Source organism: Bos indicus x Bos taurus, chromosome 1 (genome assembly GCF_003369695.1).
Source record: "Bos indicus x Bos taurus breed Angus x Brahman F1 hybrid chromosome 1, Bos_hybrid_MaternalHap_v2.0, whole genome shotgun sequence".
NCBI classification, from domain to species: domain Eukaryota; kingdom Metazoa; phylum Chordata; class Mammalia; order Artiodactyla; family Bovidae; genus Bos; species Bos indicus x Bos taurus.
In genome coordinates, this window is record NC_040076.1 from 154821353 (window position 1) to 154847467 (window position 26115).

The 26115-nt window shown below is 41.3% G+C and overlaps 1 protein-coding gene across 3 annotated transcripts in view; it reads right to left on the reverse strand.

The window, feature by feature from the left end:
• The window catches only part of SATB1 (SATB homeobox 1), a 96299-nt gene that overhangs the window by 41504 nt on the left and 28680 nt on the right, over positions 1–26115 (reverse strand). For all 3 annotated transcript variants that reach the window (XM_027549672.1, XM_027549678.1, XM_027549687.1), the window contains exons 6-8: positions 13566–13677; positions 10111–10565; positions 2324–2536 (exon numbers count right to left, since the gene is read on the reverse strand). In XM_027549672.1, coding sequence (XP_027405473.1) covers positions 2324–2536; positions 10111–10565; positions 13566–13677 — 780 coding nt within the window. The remainder of the gene's footprint in view (positions 1–2323; positions 2537–10110; positions 10566–13565; positions 13678–26115) is intronic.

Consider the following 26115-nt stretch of genomic DNA (forward strand, 5'->3'; position numbering starts at 1 on the left):
CCTTTCCTCCCATTTTAGTCATTTGTAAATAAGCACATGAAAACCTTACATGTGGTACTGGTTCCAGTGTAAGCGCTGCACTTCAGCTGCTCCGACAGCACTAACTCAACCGCTCTAACGCCTGTTTTTCTAAATCCAAAGTACTCATTTACACTGACAATACATTTAATACACTAAAAACTCCCCCAAATGTAATTCATTGCATCACTGCCAAAGGGTAAAAGGTGAGCAAACCGGCTGTGAGGCCTGGTGTGATAAATGAGGGAATGGACAGGGATGCTCGAGGAGGCACACCCAGTGAAGCACGTAAAATCCCTCAAGATTTACAGGAAGTAGTGGGATAAAATTATTTACATATATCAGACTCATTTCAGAGTTTTGTTAGATGGACAATACTACTGTGCAAATAAAAACTTTTTTCTATGAAAGATCTTCATTAAGACTCTGCTGTATCCAAGTACATTCATCATTGGCTAAATATCCAAGCTAAAAGGCCTAATCTCAACTCCTCTTGAGAACTAACACATCAGCTGAGGGTGGCTCAACCAGTTCATCAGTAATTCAGGCCAAAATAAATTATATTTTCTAACCCAACTTGTCATCAGAGATAGTCTTTAGATATACATACAGGAAAGCAACCTGAGTATCTTACAAGTATACCAAAATAAGTATCACAGTTAAGAATTAATCTTATTTTGGCTAAAGAAAACAGTTGATGAATAAGGAGAGCAGACTCACATTTGAAAAGCAAATAAAAGCATTAAAATCCTAGAAAACAAAAGCTATAGTAGGGAACTACTAAGCCAAATATTTGAACAGACTAAAAAAAAGAAGAAGAAAGAAGCTCAACAATTAAATTCACACTGGTCTTAAGTAAGTCCTTCTTTCGCTAGTACTGCAGATTAAGTGCCCAGAGGCCCTCCAATGACGACTGCAGCAGTGAAGTCACCGATGGTACGTGAATTAACTCTGAACACCATGAACTGAGTGCTCAATCAAGTCCAAAGGAGAGTAGTTTCTGTTTAATCACTCTTACAAATGTCATATTTGTATATAAAGAGTTCCTCGTTCTTATTTGTAAGGAGTATTTTACAGAAGCCTTGACAGATCAAATTCAATACGTGTATATGTAGGAGATGGGTATGTATGAATGTATATGGGAGCCATTCTTTTCTGCTAGAGACATATGTCTTTCCTACTCACAATTACAGTGCCTTCCTTACTCTGCTCTTACTTACATCAGGACCAAATTGATTTTCATTGAATAAAATGGAGAAAATGGACTTTTGTGACGTTTCTAAAAAGCAATCATTTCAGAACATCACAATGTGCAGCTTAAGACCCTCCACAAGTGGCTGTATATTATGTCTATTTCTCATTTATGCAGTTTCTGTGGCAGTTTCATCTCTAGTGTTGAATGAACTTTATTTCTATACTTGGAAATGAATGCCTATTTTTTACTATGGATGAAATTAACATTAAGAGATAATTTCATTATGACATTATGTTACATAAGTACTTTAGTATTCCATATTCACTTTTTGTCATTTTAGCTGACCTTATTTTTAAGAACTGCACAAAACAAAAATTAAATGTGTAAGAAATATACTTCCTTGACGATTTTAAGTCTAATCCACTCTCATGCTTATATCTAATAGTTTGTGCTGAAATTAACTTCTTGAATTTTTATAATAGTTATAAGGCCACCTTTTAAACTTGATTTAAAAAATAATCAAGGAAGGTGACTTTTCTAAAAAGTGCAAAAATGTGGAAAACAGAGAATGTGCCCATTTCTGGGAATATGGATGGAATTCCTTACCAGTCCATTTAAAGCTGCCTTTAAGGATTGTATTAAACTTAATTATGAAAGATTACAAACGAGATGATGTGTAATTGGTACCAGCTGCAGTTCGTATCGGAAAGCATAAATACAAATGGAATTATTTATTTATTTTTATTTATTTACTATTCAAATGGTGGTTCTAAAACTGGTAGGGATAAAATGGACTTCATCACATTTTCCTGTTGAGTTTAAAACACTTTTTTACTTAATAGTAGTAGGACTAAATATCCCATTTAAAGATCACTTTTCACTCCCAAAATGAAGCAACGCAAAGTGATTGTTCCCATCTAATTAGTAGCTTATTGTTTTTAAACCAGAGTTAGTGAGTTCAGACTAAATTCTCCTCAAGCAACTATGAATTACTGCTCCTTAAAAAATCTCCCTAAGCATCTTTCTATTTTCTTATTGAGAATCTTCCTTAGCCTTTTTTTTAAACAAAAACCAAAAGCAGCAAAGGATGAGGAAGAAAACGAGCCTCACCTGGGGAGGGCGGCTGGGCGGTGTGCTTATCAGGGGGGCAGGACCCATGGCCGAGGCCGCATTCAGGCTCCTCTCCCTTTCATCCTGGTAAATTCGATCTCTCTCAGCTTCCGGTAACTGCAAGAAATTCTGCATAGCCCGAAGGTTTACCAGCAAAGACTGGGACGCAGTCTTGGGATCCTCTTCCTTTCGAAGGATTTCTGAAAGCAAGCCCTGTGGGGAATGAACGGCACAGGGTGAGCGGGTCCCTGCCCGTCCGTGGGGATGCCTGCCTTTTCGTCTCCACTCTGCTCGGAAAATGAACAGTCAGAAGCATCAATTCTACATAGGAATATATTAGTTACAATTGAAGTGGTGGAGAAGAGAGCCTCAATTGTGTTCTTAATTTTATTAAGCGTCTGCTTTACACATAACATAAACGGCAACTGCCTAATTGGTCTCCTTCCTCTGAGCAGCTTAACTTGCCATGAAATCTTTCACAGAGTGAGGATTGAGGCAAGTTAGGAATAAATGAAATGCTCATAATACAACAGCACTGAACTGTACAGTTCTCAAGCTGCCTACACAAAGGCAGCGGAATGCCAACAGCCCAACATGTAAAGATGCAAAGCCATTTCGAGAGAAGCAGGGTTTACAAAGAAAAGACTCGAAGATGAATCGTAACATACTAGGAAAGAGTATCACTAAGCCCTCATGTAAGAAAGACACGAGGTTTTCATAGGCGAGCATTTTACGTTATTCCTTGGTTTTCAAACGAGTGGAGTCAATCACAAGTGATTCTATTTACCCTTAAGGAGACTATCCTGACAACCCCTACGCCTGCTATACACCACCCAGGAACAGGCTGAAGTTCTGAACTTCACAAACCACCCTTTACATGAGATACATAACCCCTTTTCCATGTTGCAAAATACCACCGTAGTACGCCATGAAAAAGAATATTATCAAATTCTGTAATAATCCCATTTCTTGAGGAATATTTTTATTAGTGCTAGAAGAAATGCACAGACCATTTTAGTGAATGCCTTTCGGTGCTCCTCCCAAACAACAGAGCATTGTCAACTACTTTAATTTTTGCAAGAATGTTTTTTTTTAAGTGGGTGGTTTTCCACAATTCTCTTTAAGGGATTATATGAAATACAAGGATTAGAAACATTTCCTGCCCATTTGGTAAGGGCTGAGTAGCCCTCACCTCTTCAGTCTCCTACATAAAACAATGCAGGGAATGCCAAGTCATGTTTGATTTCTACATTTCAGTTTATCACAATATGGCTCAGGATAAAATGTTGTCAAGACCTCTTTATAATTTGCAAATTTCACTTTCTGATAATCCTGAAAAAATGACAATGGGGTCCTTTTGGGGCAGGGAGGTAAAGTGTCAAAACAACCAAGCCCCAGGGTTAAACACTGGGGTTTTTTCATGGTTTTCCTAGAAGCACAAACCTGGTTTTGTTCCCAATTCCTCAGGGCTAATGTGGCCTATTGTAACAGTTGGGAACATACAATATAAAAGCGGTGTCCACTTTAAAAATGATCTGTAGACTGCTGTTAAAAAGAACCTCCAACGGGCTCAGAGGGCTCAGGAGGTCATTCTGCTTTCTCACTTGGCCCACACAAGGGAAGCCAGCTTCACCCTAAGAAAGGAGCCTGAAGGATGAAGGGTGTGTGTCCCTTCATTCACGATACTGACAGGTAATGCTGCAACTGTGTCTACACAAAAGCAAAACATCCAGTCAATTTAACTAAAATCTAGTCAAACAGGCCGTCAATCACCCAGCTATTTAATTTGCACAAGACCAACTAATTAGATTGACTGGGGTTTTGATACGTCATGTTGAAACCAAAAATGCAGGTCTCAGGAACAATCTTTAAAATAGGTGTTAAAAAAAAAAAAGCCCCTGCTCTCCAATCCTGCCCACCAAATGGGGATAAAAAATTTTAAAGATATTAAAAGATGTACTTGGCAAAGCAGTCTATCTTAACCATAGGGAAAGAGATATTAACATATAGTACATATAAATACAATGTTATAAATTCCTCAAGTAGAATAATCTAATACCCTTTAATATTATCTCAGAACAATGCCTGCCACATGTTTGAAAAATATTTATTAAATGGATTATGTGTATTTGGAGCATAAAAGGAAAAAAATTACAAACAGGTGACAGAAACTTAAGAACAAGTTATGCTCCCCATGGGAAAATTCTAATAGTAATTATTAATTTACTCAAAGTAAGCCTTTAGTGGAAAGCTCTGTGGCACTCTGTAAGACGTTTATATGCAGTAACTGTTCAGTAATTTAAAAAGCTTTTGTAGGAACATGGATGGACCTAGAAATTATACTAAATGAAGTCAGACAAAGCTAACATGGCATAATACTGCTTACATGTGGGATCTAAAGTACGACACAAACGAGCTCACTTACAAAGCAGAAACAGACTCACAGACAGAAAACAAACTTACGGTTCCCAAAGAGGGAGGAGGAGGGGCAGGTCAGGAGACGGACTCACACACACACACTGCCATATCTAAATAACATCTATATAAACAAACAATATATACAGACATATAAACAAGGACCCAGTGCACAGCATAGGGAGCGATACTCAATAATTGATAATAAGGGAAAAGAATCTGAAAAAGAGTATACACATATATGTATGTGCATATATACACACATATATAAAACCTGAATCACTGTGCCTCACATCTGAACTAACGCAGCACCATAAATCAACTATAGTTCAAAAAATAATTTCAGCTCAAAAGAGATCCTATAAACATTTAGGATGCTATTATATTTGGGGAATTTGAAATTAGATATTCAGAGATCTCAACAAAATATCCTTTCTTTCCACTAGAGAACCACAGTGAGAAAACCAACACATGAAAAAATCCATAACGACATCAAGGCTTGTTAACATGAGACTGAGTCATTCCTGTATAGCTTGAAGTAGCAGCAGGTCACTTGGGAGAGAATTTAGAAATTTCTCTAACCACATTTTGAGGTTGGCATGATGTCTCACTTGAGCATACAAAGTATTTTCAGGGCAAAGCGTTTTATTTTCACTTAATTATTCTAACAAGAGCAAGTACGGGTTTTCAGCTGGGATGTGTTGGAGGGTCTAGACTGAGATCGCAAATCCTGGGAGATCCAAGAGCTCTAAAGCCCCCAGTGTAGACAGTCTCAGGTGCTTTACAAAACCTTCAGGGTTTTTTTTTTTTCTTTTTTTTTTTTTGGCCCAGGCTTTCAATGAGGGGAGTGCCCCCTGGTGGAAATGCTTGAAAATATTATTAGAAAATGTTTGATTAGAACGTGTTAATTACTTTCCAAAAAATGACGTCACTTGAGAACATTCTGGACGCGAAACGAATGCCATGAGAATTACAATTTGGGAATGTACGCTTTGGTCCTGTTCAGGCTGCGGTGACTTGAGCAGCTGCATTTATGAATTCAAGATGTATGTGGTCTTGTTTCCTGTTTCTCATGCTTGAAAATCTAGCTCAGATTGTCACATTAGGTCAAGGTCATTTGTAGTAATCCCCCATGGTGGAGAGTAAGAAAGCTCTCTGATCAAAACTCTTCTTCATGCTAAAAATACAACATCTCACAGTCATCGTGTACCATGCTTTCTATCGCTGACTAACATACATCAATATTGTGCCCTACAGGTGCTCAATAAATTTGTTGAACAAAATTAAAATCATCAGTCATTCGTGTTTCCAAAAAGAACCTGGATTTTGTATGTTACACAGTGAGTTACCCGCAACTCGTGGATACCGATCTCATGGGAAATGAGAAGCTGCTTTTCATTGTACTGTGTCGTCAAACCGTTCAGCATGTGCTCTGTACGTGAAAATGTGAACTTATTCTGCGTCGTCATTCCACAACAGTTGTGAGAATTCCAATGTTTTCAATTAAAGAGTGAACTTGCTGATGAATGCCTAAACCTTTTTAATATTCCAGAAAGAGTTTACAAGTAAAATTCATTAGTAATTGGAAAAGAAAGAAAAACCTTCAATAAATACTATCAGTACTTCCAAAAGCTAATTATGAATTCTTGAAAACAGCAGATAAGCGAAAGAGACTGCCAATCTGAACAAAGGCCTGTCTGGCCTCCTGTTCGTCTCCTCTTTGAACATAATCACTGATTCAAATAGATTTTTATCAGCTTCATGGAACTTCAAAGCCCTCAGAAGAAAAATATGATCTGATGAAATCGCCTCCTAAAAATAAAACATGTAGCAAATTCTTCAGGGCTACCTGCTTCTGCTGTTGGGTGAATTTTTAATCACGTGTCCAGGTGAAAGACTACTTTCAGGCTCCACCTACTGCCCTGGACTCAGGCTAAGCGAGTTATAAGCAGACACATTTATCTCTGCCGTTTGGGAGGCCAAACCAGAGCTGTCATGGTGGGGTGAGCACCTTTTACCTTCTATTCAATAGTGATATGGAGAGTGGACTTTTCTTAAATTACACTGCGAAGAATTATAGGAACACAGTAGCAATTTCTGTTATACTTAAGCAGGCAAATTTCTCTCTACCACATAATTTACAGGACTCAAATTCAATAAAACATTGCATGATGGTCCATTACTGTTATCAGTTTTGAATAATCCATCTTCATTCTTTATTTTACTGGAAAACAAAGTGTGCCGAAGACAAGCGGAGGGGGGTTAGGAAAAAAGCCGCTGGACGGGATCAGAGTTAACTCTGGGTTAAATTTTTTAAAAAAAGGGGGAGAGGCGCTAAAGTATGTATTTCCTTCTATAATGACCTTTAAATAGCAATAATACAGAGAAGTGAACTGAAATGTATAAGTCTAGAAGCTTCAGCAATTAATTTTAGCCATGGGTTTCCATTAAAAAGACATCAAGTAGGCATAACTGAATGAATGGCAGATGCTAAGAGCTGGTATCTTCAGTAGCAATTAAAGAACATATGCCCCTCGATTCAGAAGGTAGAGAAGTCCTCAAAACAAGAAATCATACCAATTTCATCACAAACTTTCAGAAAAGGTAGACTTTTAAAAACCTTTTAGTTTTTAACCTTTTTAAAAAAGTGATACATGAACATCTTAAGAGAGGGATAGATTTTAAATTAGGAGACCCAATTAATATGATGAGAAAATTCTCCAACGAAGAGTTAAAACAAGAGATGCAGGATTTTAGAGTTGTACAGAGCTATCAATGGCTAAAACAGCCTCAGCTCACAGTACCATTATCTATTATATGAATGTTTTCATGTACTGTTTATAGGGGGCCAGTGTCTTTATCTGATCACATCATAGAACTCTGCATTTGTATGTACATATTTTACATCATTTTTTTTTAAACCTGGAGCTTGCACATTGTAATAAGCGCACACAAATGTGTGCGTGGTTTAACTCTGCAGAGCTCCTGCTCTATACATATGCATTAGCATGTGTATTTTCGTCCTCCAAACGCACACCATACACTCTCACGCTGCACCTGCTTTTATTGAAATGCATACACTTTGAAATAAACACACTACACGCATGCATACGAATGTATAATCATTAAACTAAACGCAGCTGCGTGTGTGCGCGTGCGTGAGCGTGGCGTTTCAGTGTGACCACTGAAAAGACACGCGTGCGTGCATGCTCTAAAGTGAATTCCCCAAAAGTGGATCCTTAAATACACATTAAAAAATTACTCTCATTGAAATCAGACAGCTACAAACATGGCCAACATCCACTTTGACGGAGGAGTCCCAATTAGCAATATAAAGGTTTAAAACCAAACCCCTCTGTCACTGGGGGCTCCAGACAATTTTTCAGTAATGACTGTTTCTCAACCGGCTATTATTAATAAAGAGATGGATATCAAGCTGTACCCAGACTTCATTCCCCTCTCTCCCTCAAAAACATTAAGTCACTGTTTTCGATGCTAACCACAGAAATAACTATCCTTTGGGAGAGACTGATAGGGTATAAAAAAAGGGAGAACTCTGCCTTTTTCCCAGTAACAAATCCTACTGATATCTATGGAATCTGTCCCCGTGAAAACCCAAGAAGAACAAATGGTCACTCTCCAGGGTGATGCCTGCCTGGGACATGAGAGCCCCAAAGATGAAAAAAATGCCCCGATGGAAGTGACCTAACCCTTCTCTCCTTTAGCTGGACACTCTTTACCAAATAAAACACACTTTCCTCGGTCCTTTAAGAAATAACAATTCGCTCAACTTCCAAAATTCACTCACAGTGAATCTGTGAGTCATCTGTGTCCATGTCAATGCTATCTTTGTGGTCATTCAATTCAGTTCAACAAGCATCTTACTGAACTTTTATGCAGAGAGCTGCCTGGTTTTTGCCCAGGACTGAGAACTACTGGTAGTCAGCCAGTAGACCTAAGAACTACTGGTAGTCAACTATTTACAACCGTGATGCTGCTGCCAGAAACGGGGGCATCAAGAAGGCTGACTTGATTCTTTCATCTGTTCACTTCATTTTTCTAAAACAATGACCCTCCAATTGAACAGGGCTGTCAGATTAAAGGGACCAGCTAATAATGAATATACTTTTAAGTTAAAGATACAAAACTAGGCAAGCGCCTACAGTTTTGCAACCTGAGAAAAAACTTTTGAACCATCCCCTTAAACACAGACAAATGATATATAAAAAAAAGTTAAAGAACCCCAAAACAAACACGGAGTTAAAGGTTTTATAAGGCCTCCTAACTTTCAATCCAGCGAAGGCAAGCCGAAAATAAGTCACAGCTGGGATTCTCCTAGGTATGGAAACTCTGCCAGCAAAGAATTAATACTAGATATTTTTGTACCAGGATTTTATTCTTATAATCATGTAATAAAATAACTTAAATATGAAAGGAAAGTATGAGTCAGGCTTAAAAAGAAAAAAACGGACCAAAGAAATACCAGAGGCAAAACAAGAAAGTGAAAAGACATCACGTCCTCACTGATCATCAGGGTTACACCTTCTCCTGGGTTGTTTTTTGGTGTGTGTGTGTCTGTGGGTGCCCAGGCCAGAAATAAACACCATATATATTGTACTAATTGCCAAAAAAAGAAAAAAAACCCTCTCATTCACTCTTCGTTTAGGGCTTTTCACAAGTGTTTATCTTAGGCCTTCCCCTGGATCACCCTCTCCAGGTCCTGCGAAGTATCCTCCCTGCTGATAGTATCTTCACAGGAATTTGCCCAGGAGGACAAAGGCGTGAAAGCAAGGGGTGTATGCAAAACTCAGTGAGAAGTCTCAAACAGGGCTTCCAAGGGCAAGCCTACCCGCTCCAGCGCCCGCTTTGTCAACAGTTTTACTGAAACACCACACCCACATCCATGCGTTTACTTCTATGGCTACTATGCCCTCGAAACCTCCAAAGTTTACTATATGGCGCGTTACAGAAAAGGTCTGGCTGATCCCTGCTCTAGGAAAGGAAGCTCGTCAGCTAGAAGCCTGGAGTCCTACCAGTGGCCTTGACCAAGTGCTGAAACCTTTCTCCCTCGGCTACGACACTCTGTGTTTCCGTTAGGTAAAAGCATAGGTAATGTCAACTTGAAATATTTCTGACATTTGTTCTTTCAAGGCTGCTGATTCAGGATCCATCTGTACATAGCCTTCTCTTGGTAGGAGAGGTTTCTGCTAAGCAGAGAAGCGCTGAAATGTAGGCACCCCCAGGAACAGATCATATGGAGGGCAGGAGAAAATGTTAACATTACACAGCAGAAGAATAAAGGTTAGCACAGCCCGGATGAAAGAAGGAAGAGCAAGACAGAGAAGAACCACGTTCAAATGAACAACACTGACCTGAGTTCTGTTAAAAGCCACACGTGCAAAGACTGCCTGCGAGATGCCTGCCCGCTTCAGCTCGTCACGCACCCACTGGTAGATTTCGGAAGACACCTCTGTGTTGGTGGAGACCTGCTGCTCCAACGGTTTATTCATAGACCTACTGACGGGGGGAGGGTGGTTCAAGTACTGCTGGTTTAAGGACTGCTGGGCTAGAAGTCTGTTCACGGCATACTGCTGGTTCAGCAGCTGGGCCATCACCAGCTGCTGGTTGACCAGCTGCGGGCTGATGGGCGTCGACACCAGCCCGGGGTGCAGGTTGGGCAGCGGCGTCCGCACGGAGGGCTGGCTGCCGTGGGACAGCTGGGCCGGCGAGGGGGGCTGCTCCGCCGTGCTCCCTGGGGCAGGCTGCTGGCCGAAGCTGACGTGGTTGGCGCCCTGCTGGGACAGCTCCGACAGACTATCCATTTCCACTGCAGCGGGCGAGAGGGAAAACCACGTTACAAGCGGTACTCCGCACTGCTGAGGCGCCCTGAGCTTTCCCCAAGCACGGAGAGGCACGGGCGCTGAAGGGCCAACGAAAGCAGAGCATCTCAGGACAGAACCCAACCGGCTGTGAGCTTACCTTTCTTTTCCGCGCCCAGCCACCAACTCTGAAAGGGGGAAAACACTTTCTAATGTTGTGATGTGGTTTGGATTTAAGGCCCGAAATCCATTATCTTCACATTCTACGTGACTAGTTTTGGGGTCAAATTATTATTCGCTATTACTTCTGATCCCACGAAGGCTTATAAAAGCAACATGTATTTTGAAACAGCTTCTCGGGAAATTCCCTGCGGGTCTGGTGCTTTCACTGCCGAGGGCCTGGGTTCAATCCCTGGTCGGGGAACTAAGATCCCACAAGCCAGGTGGTACAGATGCCCACCAAAAAAAAAAAAAATTCTAGAAAAACCCTAGTTGCTTAGTGGTGACTAGAAAGAGTGAAGCTAAGAAAACATCATATGCAATTGTAGAAAAAAAGAAATATCCATATATATACACATATATATATGGCGACGCCATGGACTGTAGCCCGCCTGGCTCCTCTGTCTACGGCATTTTCCAAGCAAGAATACTAGAGTGATTAGGCATTTCCTACCCCAGGGGATCTCTCTGACCCAGGGATCAAACCTCAGTCAGTCTCTCCTATCTCCTGCATTGCCGGGTGCCTTCTTTACCACTGTGCTACCCGGGAAGCCGTATATATATATGTATATTTACAAGGAACAAATACTTGGAGATACATATATTAGACTCCCTGGTGGCTCAGCTGGTAAAGAATCCACCTGCAATGTGGGAGACCTGGGTTCTACCCCTCGGTTGGGAAAATCCCCTGGAGGAGGGAAAAGTTACCCACTCCAGTATTCTGGCCTGGAGAATTCCATGAACTGTATAGTCCATGGGGTTGCAAAGAGTCAGACACGACTGAGCAACTTTCACTTCACACATACATAAACTGTTACCACTTCAAGAAAAAGGTTTGAAAGAAAAATGATCTAAATATTATTTACGTTCAATTTTAAACCAGTTGTGAGTTTAAAAAAGTAATCCATATAATCAATAAAAGGGGTCATAATGATAAGTAATGATAACTGAGTTCAGACTGAACCCTGGGCTGAGTATTTTACACGTCCTGTTTCACTGAATGATAGCTCTCAAGTTAGGTGGCACGAAGAGCCGCAATCACCGCCTAGAACGAAGCAACCGATTTTTCATACTGCAAGCCAGTACACCCAGTCGCTGAAATCCAAATGCTTCTTGAAGAAGCTGTGGCCATCACCAGACGCTAATGACAATCTTTCAAGGGAGAGGTGGGGAGTCATCCCGGTACAAGGTGATGTTGTCACCGTTTTTCAATTAATTATCACCCACCCGGGATGAATGTTTCTCCTTTGGCTAGACACCTCATGTGGACTGGCTGAGAGTGAGCAGTAAGGCAGTCAAATGCTTTGCGGCTACAAGGAAGAGACAGCTTTGATGCTCTTGAACTGAGAGCTGACGGTGGTAGGTAAGCGAGTCCTAAACAGCACACCATGGGGCTCTCCTGGGGGCCCAGTGGTTAGGACTCCATACTTTCACGGCTGTGGGTCTAGGCTCGATCCCCAGGCCGTGCGGTGCAGCCAATAAATAAATAAACAGTACACCATGCCTCCCAGGTGTGGACTCTGGGTTGATTTTCATCATCATTTCTCTTTTTACTAAATATTCTGGCTTTATATTTAGAGGAACTGATCATATCGCTATAATCACTGATGTATGCAAAATATAACTAAAAACGGGGGAAGAAACTTCCATTTCAACCAGTGCTATCAGCCCAAGTGGGCCATTCACAGGGAATAGTAATTCAAGCAATTATTCCAAAAAATGATGTATTGTCTTCATTACAGCTCTAAGCTATAAAAGGCAAAGAATCTGTTTTGGTAGATGGATGATTTTGCTTCAAATATTAAAAGCTAAAACAGGCTCAAAATTCAGGTTCTCCTGCCTCTTAAAGTCTTAAGGAGAAGTTATTATTGCTGTTTTATTAAATCAATGTAATGGAAGTAAACAGAGATAGACTGAAACCATGACATAATGCCATGCATATTAAACACCCCATTTCTATATTATTTTAAAACATTTATTTGGAAGGGGCAAGTATGTGAAAGAAAACGTTAATAGAAATTAAAACATTAACCTTAATCACGGGATTTGCTTCTACAAACACTAACAGACTCAACAGGGGGAAAAACGTCATAATCTAAATGCTCAGGTACAACAAACAACTTTTATCTGTCACTTCACACTGTAGATCATTTTAATGTGTTCCCTGAGTAACAAATATTGACCTAAAGTTACACGTTAAGATAGGAGGCGTGGCGTGTAGAATCGAGGAATGATGCAATGGTTCTTGGGTGATGGATGGTCCAGAAAGCAGCAGACCCACCCAAAGCCCCCATCTAGGGGACTGGAGACAACAGCTCCAATCATTACCCGATCTCCATGCGGAGACTATAAATACAATTTAACGTCTTTAAACATTGGGTGTAAAATCTGGCACTCTCCCTTCTTCTCCAACAAAACCAAGAAAAACAAAAAACAACAAAAAACCCATAAAAGCATGACTTGTCTCTGAGAACCCACAGCCTCTGTTCACTATTCCAGGCCTGGTTAGGCCCTCCCTGAGACATTAAAAAAAATGACAGCTCAGGCCCCACCCCCCACCTCCATCTCCTGCATGTCTGACAACCAAGTCAGTTGGGCTGATTTAAACACAAACATTTATTGAATTTAATTATCTCATTATACTCAGACCCACTCCCCACCCTCCAAGAAACAGTCTAAATCGATCTCTAATTGGGCAATCACAAGGCCTGGCTGCACACGTGACTTGGAGAAACCCCCAAACGACACGCGGCAGTTCGGAGCCACCTCTGCGACGGCGTTCTGCTTACCCATCATATCTTTTGTCTTCTTGAAATGTTTGTACCACCTTCCAAATTCTTGACATTTTGCTGCTGAGACATTTGCATAGTAAGTGCTGTTCACAATGGAGGAGATCATGCTCTGCACGGAGAGGGGGAGAGCAGTTGTGACACACAGTGGAACAAGAGAGAACATGGTCATGATTTCAGCTGTGCAAACTCGTTTTTGTTTGTTAATCCATGGAGGACCCATACGTTTTTGCTTCACACTTTAGCCTAAAGCCGCAACTTCTTCAAAGTCATTAAGTAGATCATCAAACGCTTATTTCAGTAGAAAGCTGCAGCCCACTGAGACTGCTATAAAGCGATCACACCCACAGACTCTGCTCTAGTAGGTATGGGAAATGTCATCTATTCTTGGGCAGACAACTGTCCATGCATCCCAATAAATCCAAATACTTGGAGATGACTTTCTGATTGCAGTTCATAGATAAATGCCTTTGTGGTGTGGTGCCTAAATCTCCATCCTTGCAAGTCCCAGGACGGCCCAGGGACCAGCATCATCCGGAAACTTACTAGAAATGCAGAAGGTTGGGCCCTAAGCTAGGCCAGGGCAATCAGCATCTACATTTTAATCAGATCCCCAGGAGGGCTGCCTGCACATTAAAGTTTGAGAAACACCCCTTACACTGTTTATTCATAGCATTTGGGTTTCAATCGCAGGTTAATTAACACTGTTCCAAGACTGACTGACCACATTTAAGAAGAAACAAACTATTCACGAAGATCTTCTATCAGAAGAAAAAAAAGCATGCTGCCATCTTATTGCTAGCTTCATATAAAATTTGGGTTTGAATTTCAAACTGAGTGTAACATTTTTAAGTCTATGCATTTCATGGTGGGTTGTTTCTTGAGGCTACCACAAACAAAGAAAACAACCTGTCACTTATCCTCATCCCGCGTCTAACGAAAAGTTGTGAGACAGAATCAGCAGTTTAACACAGAAAAATGAAGAAAGAAAGACGATTTTGACGTATTACTGGGTATGTTTTTTTCTTTTTCTTTTTTAAACTCATTTTCAACATGGAAAAGTATTTTCCTCCCTGCCAGTTTTGGTCCTGGTCATTCCAGTGACTTGATCCACAACACTCACATTCTCTAGTAGCGGCTAACTTTATTTCTCCATTGAGTTGTAGGAGTAACTAGACTCTGCAGCACCAATCTGTTCTCCTATATGGAGAAACAAGAGAACTTACCTTTCAGACTTCAGTTGATCCATGACAAACAATTTACAGAAGGCAATTGTTTGGGAGGTGAGACACAGCCAGAAAAGCCAGTTTGGGAACAAAAGTATCTTTCACACCATTATCTTCTTTAAGCTACTTCTAATGTAGAGCCCTTTCGGCTATCACTGATTCTCCTGACACCTCTCATCAGTGTTAATTTTGTAACACGCACACATTCTCGTAACACGTAAATCTAGGGGATCCTTGAAGAACTTCCAGGGAAGGATAAGCTGGAGTTACATTATCGATGTAAAACACGGCTATCCTAAGAGCCACAATGACATTTTTTTGACACTTTCTACTTGATAGTCATTTTCACATTTTATTTCTCTAAAAAGACATTCTTAATGTGCTCGTGATACTCTGCCATTAATTCAGACTAAGAGTGTCCCTCAGTCCAGGGTACAAAAAGATACTTAGCAAGGTTGCCAAAACCAGAGCCAGAAATCTACCTGATCCAGTTAACAATCCATCAGCTTCAATCACAGTTACTCTATTGTTAATGACGGATCAATAAAGTCAACGATAATAAAACGAAGGAGATGGCTGATGGATCACAGTGATTCTGCAAACGGGCGAGAGCCCATGTTCTTCTACTTTGGTCCAATTTTTAAAAAACTATTACTCTTCAATTTAGACGTGCAGGGAGATTCTTAAATGTTAAGGTAATAGTACATGCAAATTTTGCATGTAGCTTATTCTTAATTTTAGAAAGGTACGAAATATTGAAATTTTGCTGAGGTTTTTCACAAACAAGTCCAGGCTACTTGACTTTGCGGATAGTTCTGTGTATGAGACTTGCTCTGGGCTCACACCTACTATCTGACTGGCTGACACTAGACGCAAAGAGGTGTTAAGAAACAGCCTTTACCACAACAAGTTTACCCTCAATTAGGAAGAGACATGTACACAGATCATTTCAATTTAATGTGATTCAGTAGACCCAGAGGAAAATATATGGGGGCGGGGGTGGAGAAAAATATATAATGTGTGGGGAAAAAGAAAAAAATTCTGAAACATTCTCATAAAAGTGGAGCCCATATGTAACAGTGCTATGTAGTTCATTATTATCCATATGTGGAAAATAATATCCATATGTGCGTGATCATCAAAGCTTCCCCCTGCCCTCGTTTAACCCTAAACTGGTACGCACTGTCCTTAAGTGACTTTCTGGATGCTTTCTACTCCGTCAAGTGATGCGTGCTCAGGGAAACTCTGATTAATATAAATATTAGCCTAAGCGAGACATAAATCCAAAGGCTAATCCACAGGTTACGGAGCAGGCCAGAGCAACTTTCTAGATTCTCTTTACGTGCTTTTAGCGGGGCTGGGAAATAGCCCGTAATTCAGGTAACTTGGGGTCAGCTCTATTTTTATTGGAACAATATGCAGTGATTTGGACAACCAGATTGCTCAGTCAGCCACTACATGAGACTTCTATTTTTCTTTGTGGTCACGTCTCTATTGAAGGCTTGGGCATGGCATCTGACTAGGCCTATGGGTTCCAAGGTGGGAGAGACCTCAGAAAATTGTGAGGCACGTGGCATTTGAAAGATCACATTTGCTGTGTATTTCAAATCTGGACATAAATACCTATTGCTTTGATAATACAAAGAACAGAGTCAAGATGATAATATTTTGCTACAGGGTAAGGCGGGAAAGGGGGCGGGCAGACAAAGACCCATGTTTCTAAGGAGAGAGGCTTGGGCTGCTTCTGTCATTCACAAGGAGATCCTGATTCAAAACGATTACCCTCTAAAAAAGACGACTCACTGACTTGTGAGTCCATACAGGTCTGGGGCTCTCTATTTCTCTCCATCCCAAACGCCTGGCACGAATTATATACACACTACGTGTTCAGCTGGTAAGGAATCCGCCTGCGATGCAGGAGATCTGGGTTCCATCCCTGGGTTGGGAAGACCCCCTGGAGCAGGGCAAGGCTGCCCACTCCGGTGTTCCTGCCTGGAGAATCCCATGCGCTGTACCTCCGTGGGGTCGCAAAACCCCCTGGAGCAGGGCAAGGCTGCCCACTCCGGTGTTCTGGCCTGGAGAATCCCATGTGCTGTACATCCGTGGGGTCGCAGAGTCGGACACGACTGAGCGACGTGCACTTTTCACGTGTGTGTTTGATGAAGCAGAACCAGCAAACCCACGTGCAGGTCCAGGGTGTGCTGCACGCTGGTCAGGCGACCTTGGCTGAATTAATCAACGACCAGGACCGTCCCCATACTTAATGGGAATGGCAGCAGAAGCCGCCTCACGGGGCTGTTCTGAGAACCCGTTAATTCATTCTGCAAACAACTATGGACCCAGTGTGTGTCTACCACTGGACTAGGTCGCTGAAAACAGGACCTGAGGAGGTGCGTGGACAGACAATGAACAGCATGATGAGTGTGGTGCAATGAACACAGAGCCCGTAACACGCTGAGCATGGAGTTAAGAGAAGTTAATCACTATGACGACCCTCCACCTCCCTTCACATTGGCTTTTATCATATGATCACATTTCAGATCAGCCCAAAGACTATGCTTTAAATAACTCAAGTCTTACATACAATTTTCAAACAAAGCGTTTTTAAGTCAGAGAAATTTTCTTATGAAGAACACACAAGATAAAAATTAATGATCCAATGACCAGTCGGATCGAGGGGTAACCAGAGAAAACCTCAATGGAAAAGAGCATTTCCGTTGGAATGGTCTCAATACTCCAACCTGGTGGTACCTTCTGAAGCCGGACTGCAGGCCCCACATGGCAGACGACACCAGTAAGACACACAGCTCTCCTCTGACACGTCAGCTCTGTGCCCTCTCCCATCTCTAGCTGCCGCGGCTCACCTAGGGGCTAACTTCAGCAGGAACTGCTGCAAGGCCCTTCCTGACAGCGCAAGCATGCCTTTCTTGGGCACCATGACGGTCTTGTCAAGCTGTTTCTTTCCTGCTAGGCAGTGAGCCTCAGGGCTTATCTCCGTATAGCCTGGACCCATCACAGGGCTGGGCACATCGATGGGGATCAATAAAAGGTCACTGACATGGGTCATCTCTGCAGGCTACCAGAAAGCCATCCTCTTTTCTTAAAGGTCAAAGGTTATGGCAGCTTCATTATCAGACGAATCTTTTCAATCCATCACTTCTGGTTATCCAGCTCCCACCCAGAGCTCTTGGAACTGTTGGCTCTTGAATTTGCAAGAGATCCTGCCCCAGGCTTTTCAAGCTACATCCACACAGATGTCTCAGAAGTCTCAGAGCTTTGGGGCTTGCCTTCTCCCAGATCACCTAAACAGATCAACAGGAGAGATCTCCCTCTCTCTGTCTCTTTCACAAAGATGTGTATGTGACTTGCCTGGCAAGTCCCATTTGGTGGCCAGCCTGCATAAAGCATCCATGTTCAGAGATGAAAATAACCAGGCTGATCAAACTCCTTTGGTTTAAATCCCAAGTTCAAACGCTACACAGACCCAGAAGAGGCACTGGCTTCCAGTGTCAGGAAATACAGTTTGGGAGTCGGCAGAAATTGGCTGTGGGTCTCCTAACCCCGGTGTGACACAATATTCTCATCCTAGGAGCCAAGTTGTAAGCTTTTCTAAGATCCACAAAGCATGTGTCTGCGCTCCATGAGGAGCTCCAGCTCTTTCTGAGAGTCTGCTCGAGTTCCGATCTGAAAGAATGCCATCTTCACAGAAACCCGGGTTCTCTAGAATGATACCATCTGCCACAGGCTGAGCTTCCTTTTCAGCCAAATACATTATTTATAACCTTTCTAATTGTGAAAAGGTAAGGGTGGAATTTTTCTACCGCCTGGCTTCGATATGGTTAGAACATTCTGAACCTTTGCTCCCAAAGACTGCCGGTCTCTGAATTTGAAAAACAAAAAGCAACCCCCAAACCCACAAGGAATTGCTGGAGGTCACACACATTTCCAAACTATCCTATCCTTTCAAAGCCCTGCTGGACAGGACAGATACTGGGGGTATGCATTTATAACATTCAGAAACCAAAGCAAGACAAGCTTTCTCTCTCTCCTTGGTCATCTGATAGCCAAGGGAAGAGGTTTGGGAAGAGGTGAGACCTACTGGAAAAAAAGGAAAAAACGGTTCACCAACTGGGGAAAGACAGTGATCTGATTACCCTTAAAATTGCTTTGTTGTGCCTTTAACAACAACAAAAAACCCAGCCCCAAACAATGCTAATCAGGTTATTCAGTCATTTAAACCAGAACTGTTCATGCTTTTCTGCCAAATCAACCAACCACAGCAAAATCTGTTATCTGTGATTGCTCAGCTTCCAGTCAAAGAAACACTTAACCCCCACTATACCAAAAGTTTTCCAAAATACCGTGCTCACTGGAAAGAAAGAGAATGTCATGACATAGCTAGAGGGTAACTGGAGGGCTGGACCCTAAACCTGCACATTAGAATATAACCAACTCCAGTCTTACGGGAAGCCAGCAGCTCCCTAGCTTTCATGTGAGCTCCAGCCAGGCTTCCCCTGCACATTTTTTTTTTTAAAAACAGGACGGTGATATCATGATCAAAACTTACTAACGACTTGAGGATGGTGTAACCGAGGTGGGAGGAGGCAGCCAGAGCCTCTACAAAACAGTGGGTCCCCACATTTAAAGCTTCCAGGCTCCATCAGCAGAGAGGGCAAAAGCTACAACATCTTATTTACACAATTATCTAAATACGATTAAACAGCTGATGGACAAATATTAAACTGGAAAATGTATAGTCATTTCAGCTTAATGTAATCCTCTTTCTGTAAACACCCAAGATGATTTTTTTCAACCAGAACAGTCCTGACATCTCATAAGCCTAAGGGTGAATAGCAAGAGATTGTTTTTGATAGTTATAAATATTCAAAAGACATGTAGACCATCTGCTTTCATAATACAGGTAAAGCAAGACTGAAATGGGGACTGCTGTATAAAAATGATTCTTTTAACAAAGTCTTCCTCTCCTCGAAAACTATAAAGACAGATGTCAAAAACTGTTTACACAGAGCAATCAGGAGCGTGCAAAATGTAATATTCCTTTTACACTCAGTGCTTGCTAAAGAGATTTTTTTTTCCCCTTTTTCTTCCCATCTGTGTGTTGCAACACATTTCTACAAGTTAAAAACATTTTTTTTCAAACAGAGATCTCATGAATACCCAAAAACATGCTATCTGGTTTCTGAATGCTAATTAATTTCAACTAAGGAATCTGAATATCTTCTTCTGTAGAAAGGAATGTATGTTTTGAATCGCAATACTCTAGAGACAGCAAGGGAACTCATCTTGCACAGGTTTAATTCCGTAAGGTGATTGTTCATGGTTCTTACCTTATCGGTAATATATATCTAGCCCATCCATGTCTTAAATGAAAGCACATCACTGCTAATGTCTTTGGCACAAAGTCTAAAATAATTGTTTTCTGAAATAAATGTCTGTCGTGTAAAATGTATATGCAGAAACCTTTAACCTCTCAGATGACGCAGAGCAAGGCTTTCGGAAGCTCCGTAGTTAATTTTCAGGCCTAGAACGCTAATCTTGACAGTAACCTTTTTATGTATTGTATTAATGGCACAGAGACATTAAGCACCTTTTTATAATTTTCAATAAAATGAGCATTTACTGAACAATCTGTCAAACTGCTGGCTCTCTCTTCCCTTACATTTTTATTTTTTGAGACGTGTGTAACTTCACAGGCCTGGATGGCCCTCCGCTTTCTCCAGGTCCTGTCTGCCTGCGGCCTGAATTTTCACAGCAGATTTTTCGAGGCGTGTGGGAAACTTAAAAAGGTCAAACTCGAACTTCAGATCAAATGACATCAACTCCATACTCAAACACTGTTTTCACAGGGATTCTCAGTCAGCGGGGTTTTCTTTTCATCCCAAAGGACATCAAATACTACGGACAAGCTCTAAGAGGCATCGCAGGAGGCAGGGCCATGGGGTGAATCTGCTGAAAAGGCTCAGGTAGGCCCCAGCTGGTGCTGGGAGAGGAGAAGGCGAGGTCTGGACTGGGCTGCAGTTCACGGGGAAGCAAACAGCAGGGTTTCTAAGAGTCCAGTGTGGTTTGTGATGTTAGCTCACGTTCCCCCAAATCGTTCCCTCTGGATCCTCTTCTGCTTTCTAAGCTATGCTCTCGGGAGATACAACCGGGGCATGGCCGGCATCTCGGTTTGTGGAGAAGAGACTGCTGCTGCTGCTAAGTCACTTCAGTCGTGTCCAACCCCGTGCGACCCCACAGACGGCAGCCCACCAGGCTCGTCTGTCCCTGGGATTCTCCAGGCAAGAACACTGGAGTGGGTTGCCATGTCCTTCTCCAGAGAAGAGACTAATCACTTCTAAATTTGACTTAAACTCCAGGTGTCATAGCTATGGCTTTTGCCATCTTGATCAATCTTGGCGCCTGAAAGTGGCCCCTTCACACAAAGTCACCCTTGTATTGTGCTAAAAACAGAAACTGGGTCCAAAGCTCCCGAGGAATACAAAAGGAAGCACTGCGAGAACCCACCCAATTCTGTTTCAATCCTCTCACTGCAGTTCCTAAAGACAAAAATGTCATCGTTTCGAAGCACGGAAATTTTACTTAATGATTTAAATGGGCAATTCATAATTTTTAAAGGAAATGCTGGTTCACAGTTCATATGACTTTTCTGCATAATTAAAGTAATTTTACATAGGCCCAGATGATATCTTTTGACCAAATTCTCCATGCTTTTTGTATAAGTATCCATTTAGATCTTTCTTACTGTGCTCAAACCTTCTTACTCAAATGAATTGAATATGTTGGCAAAGAGCTTAGATTAGAAAATACTTGTTAAAAAGTGTATTATTACAAAAGAGCTTGTAGTATTTCAAATTAGTTGCACATAGAGGCTTAGGCTTGTTCATCTGCAGGATGAAGGGAAATGGACTAGATAACCTGCAAAGTCCCTTCTCACAGCCTGGATACTCTAGGAGACCTCTATGTATTCCCAGACACAGGTCTTACAGGTTCTTCTCCAGCGACTGAAGATGATGCAATTGTAACACACATCATCCATTCACTTTGTAGACATGCACAACTACAGTTTTATTTTTGAGGAATGTTGGAGTCCCTTGGTATCTTGCTTAATAATGTGATTATTAAAAATATACTATTATTAAACACTATGCTACTCCAAATAGAATTTTCACAAGTTTTTCATTAGATAAATCTAAATCTAATGAGTCTTATTTGATTTTACAGTGAAAATTATTTCCCAAGATTCTAAATCTTGAGCACCTGGGATCTTGCTGCTGCTTTCTCTGATGGCCCTTATGTGGTTAAATCTCCCATTCTCTGTGATGAGTAAAATTTCTTGAATCTGTACTTAGAAATAGATACCCAATTTGTATTAAATTCCAGAGGTCCTAAATACAGCATTTTGAAAAACTTCAAGCCCCAGAGTGAAAACAAGAACTAAACTAGCTCGAGCAATCCATTTTTCCAAAGTAAATACTAGAATTAAGTTCTATAACACTTCACAGATTTTTATATTTCTTGTTTCGTTGTATGAATACCTAAAAAGTGGGGAGAAAAGTTAAGTCTGGTTTTCAGCTTCTTACAGGGCCAAGAACTTTCCTTGGGAGTCTCATGAACCCGACGGAAGCTCTTCCCACATACAAACTCCCCCAAAGAGGCTTGGAACTTCGGGGTCTGTACAAACCCTTGGGAGCAGGGCCCATGGGTCCAACTCAGATCTGATCCAATATTTCACAGGAAAGTGAGGGCTAAATCACAGCCTTGGTTTCTGTGTTTTACGAGTTGTTAGCCAAGATCTCCCATGTCTACTAAAGAAAAATAACCCAATGTCACCTCTGGATGAGGTCATAGAGAAAAATCAAAATAATCTAGGCTATCTCTATCAACATTATGAAAAAGCTTCACCATTTAGGAAAATGCCAGATCCTGGTAATCACCTCTTTGGGAGTTATGATGAAGCGGTAAAAATGTGCCGGACAGACTGTTGGTCATGAAACAAGGAGCCCTGTCCGTCCATGGCAGGGGCGTAAGTTCCACGCCGAGCTGGTGCTCCTGCAGGAGGGTGGGCAAGCCGCCCCCCAAGGCCTGCTCTGGAACGGCTGAGCACTTATCTCCACCTGCAGCTCTCCCTGAATTCCAGTGATCCTGGTCCCGCGCACAGCTGACTTTTCACACATCACATGTTTACAGCCTAAATGGAGTCTCCAATGCCAAATGTGGACCCTGGAGTCTCAGCTGATGGAGGGATGCTGCGAGCTAACACAGGGTGGTGCTAAGCGGAGCTTTTCCATTTTGGCAGCATCAGCATCTCGGGCTATAAGTCACTCGATTCTGCTACTGACATTCCCCTCCTTTATACTTTCGTCAATATGAGAAACAGACAAACAAATTGACTAACAGTAAAAAAAGCGTGGATCTCAAATATGAGATGATTGAGACAAAATGAAAACTATCAGTCAGTCTGAAATACATGATTATAAAAGAAACACTTTAAATGTGCACGAAGTAAGTTGTTAATGACTGCGCTTACCAGTGGCGTATAATTAGGTCTTCTATAGCATTTTTTAGATCTCTGGGTCCTGTGTGCCTCCCGTGATTATTCTTCTGCTTACAAACATACAACTTTTGTACGTGTGTTCAAGAACATCGCAGTACAAGCAGAACTATGGGGCAGCTTGGAATATCAGTAGGTTTTCTTAGAGGAAAATGCAGAACTACGTTAAGTAAGCTAAAAAATCAGAAGTAAATGTAGTAGGAAAAAATATTTTGCAAAGTAAGGTATTATAGATAAGATTACAAATAAAATACTACTCATAAAACTATGGACATAGTTTATTGGTTCACAAAATAAATGTGATAAAAACTCTATGAGGTTGTTTTAGTTTCACAAATATTCCTGAGACCCTACTGTGTGCCAGATTCCTGAGTGTGATGATGGATAAAACCAAGTCCCTTTGTGACCACTGATGGTAGTGTTTTCAGAAATCCTACTCAGTCCACCTACAATCACAGAAAACGTGGAAAGTACCATGGAGAGGGGATGAAGCAGGGTTTGGGCCTTGGATTAGGGTGCAGGGGTGAGGGCAGTTAATGTAATGCCGGGAAAAACACCCAGAGGACAGTCCCCGTGGGACAGCTTTCCCCCACTTACACTTGAAGACACATCAGAACTTTATAATGAGCTCAGGACAGTGCTAAAAGCATTCCTTAAAGGTGAGCATGAGTTATAAAACAGCCCTTTAATTTTTTTCACAAATGAAAAGTTCTTGGTTGTTTCATTAAAAACAATGCTTGCCTCAAAATCTTCTAGGTAGCAACAAAGTCTATGAGACCTACAAGAGTGGTTTCTGAGTTGCAAGTCCCCACGTTGTAGAAAAACAAGGAATGTTATAGTGTACTTTAGAACTGAGAGCTATTCTAAATGCTCTACAAGTATTAACTTACGCAATTCTCCTAAGAGTCCTGAAAAATTGGTACTATTATCTTGCTACTTTATAGACTTAAAAAAATTGAGGCATGGAGAGCCACTTGCCTAAATTTACAGATCAGTGATGACAGAGCCACGTTCTCAACTCCTATGGAACGAACGCTATTAGTGCACTAATTACATGATGGCAAAGAGCGGTTGCTGATGAAATATATCACTTCCAAAGAGAGTTCCATTAAGAAATAAAAAGAAAATGAGATTACACTCTGTTCTACGTTAACATAACTGAAGAGATTCAATACATTTTGGGAAATACGTCTTGTGACGTTTCATAAAGTTAACACCTGTTCTGGTTAGCTCCACGTTTTTTCATTGCACAGGAATACACTCTGGATTAACAGGAAAACGGGACAAGCCTAGTCTGGATGGTACCAGTGAGGAAATACTGTCTTGTCATCTAGAGAAGAATGTGATTGCAAATGGTGCTCATAATTAAAGCTTTAATCGTTCTTAACTTTCAACACATCATCTGGTTTGCCTCTTTAACCTCTCTGAGTAAACTCAATGAGATTAGCATTTTATGGGAAAATATTGCCATACCAGAGGATAGCTTTTTTGAAAAGGAGAGAGAAAAAGGTGATGACTAAGGTGGATGAAGTTTCAGAGTAAGAATAAGAGGTGGGAAGAAGACTCTTACAGCGAGTCGGCCACCTTCTCTAGGGTGTGGAGCTCTGCAGCCTCCTCCACTGTCCACAACAAACCAGCACCCATAACAACGGTGCACATCAGGACTCAAGACCGGCTTGTATTTCTGGAGCACCCTTTGTTGCAAGGATCCCAGGGTGCTTCACAATCACGGTGAGTTAAAATTAAAACTGAAGCACGGACAATTCCTAATAGGCCCATTTTAAAAATGCTAAACAGAGCAAATAACTTTTAAGTCTAGATTTAAAAGTCCCAACAGCCAGAGCGTTCCTTACTTCAACTGGCATCGGGCCGCAGAGCTGGCTGAAGCGCTCTCCTGGTGCATTCAGGCTCTCTAATGTTTTCTTATATCAGAGCACCTCACGAGCTAGCAGTTTTCAAAGAAAGGGGAAAAAAACTGGGTGCACGTAGAATCTGCTGGTTTTGATTCTTCTGAATTGAGGGTTTCCTGTTTGTGAGTTAGTTTGGGGCCCAAATCTGACATGAAATAAAGCAGGTCTAAAAAGCAAATTCAGATAAAGCCCAACTTGAACTTGAAGTAGTCATTCCAACAAAGGAGCCCTTTAAAACTCGCTCTGTTTGAGTAAGTAAATCCGTATGATTAGCATGATTTTGGTTAACTCTAAAAAATAAAAAAGCAATCAGAAAATCACATGTAATAGACTTTCTCTCAGGCCATGTCTACTCCTAAGCCTTGGCAGTAGTTATTATTCTGCACACCAGAAAAAAATAAGGGAGATGCACTCATGATATGGTAATTTTCCTTGCATTAGTGATTTTGAGGTCAAAGGAAACCTGTTCAGATCTAAAATAAAGCAAAGGTAAATATCTATTAAGTGAAGATGAAGTGCTTACACATTGTTAAAGCACTCTAAATTGGCATGGCTTAACTCTTTTAGGTTTTACTACTGTGAGAAGTCAGTGGCCATACAATATTTGAGATCCATCCATTTGAAGTTAGATGCTTTATTAAGTTTGGCTTTTTTGAAAGGTTACAGGGAACAAATATCAAGCTATAAGACAACCTTCACATATCTAAAACAGCTAAAAATGAACCTGACAGATGAGATGCAAAAAGGAAAATTCATAATTTGGAGGACACATCTATCATAGATACTATGGATTACATTATCAACAGAAGAGCTACCTCACTGTCTAATTCGAAAGAAGTACT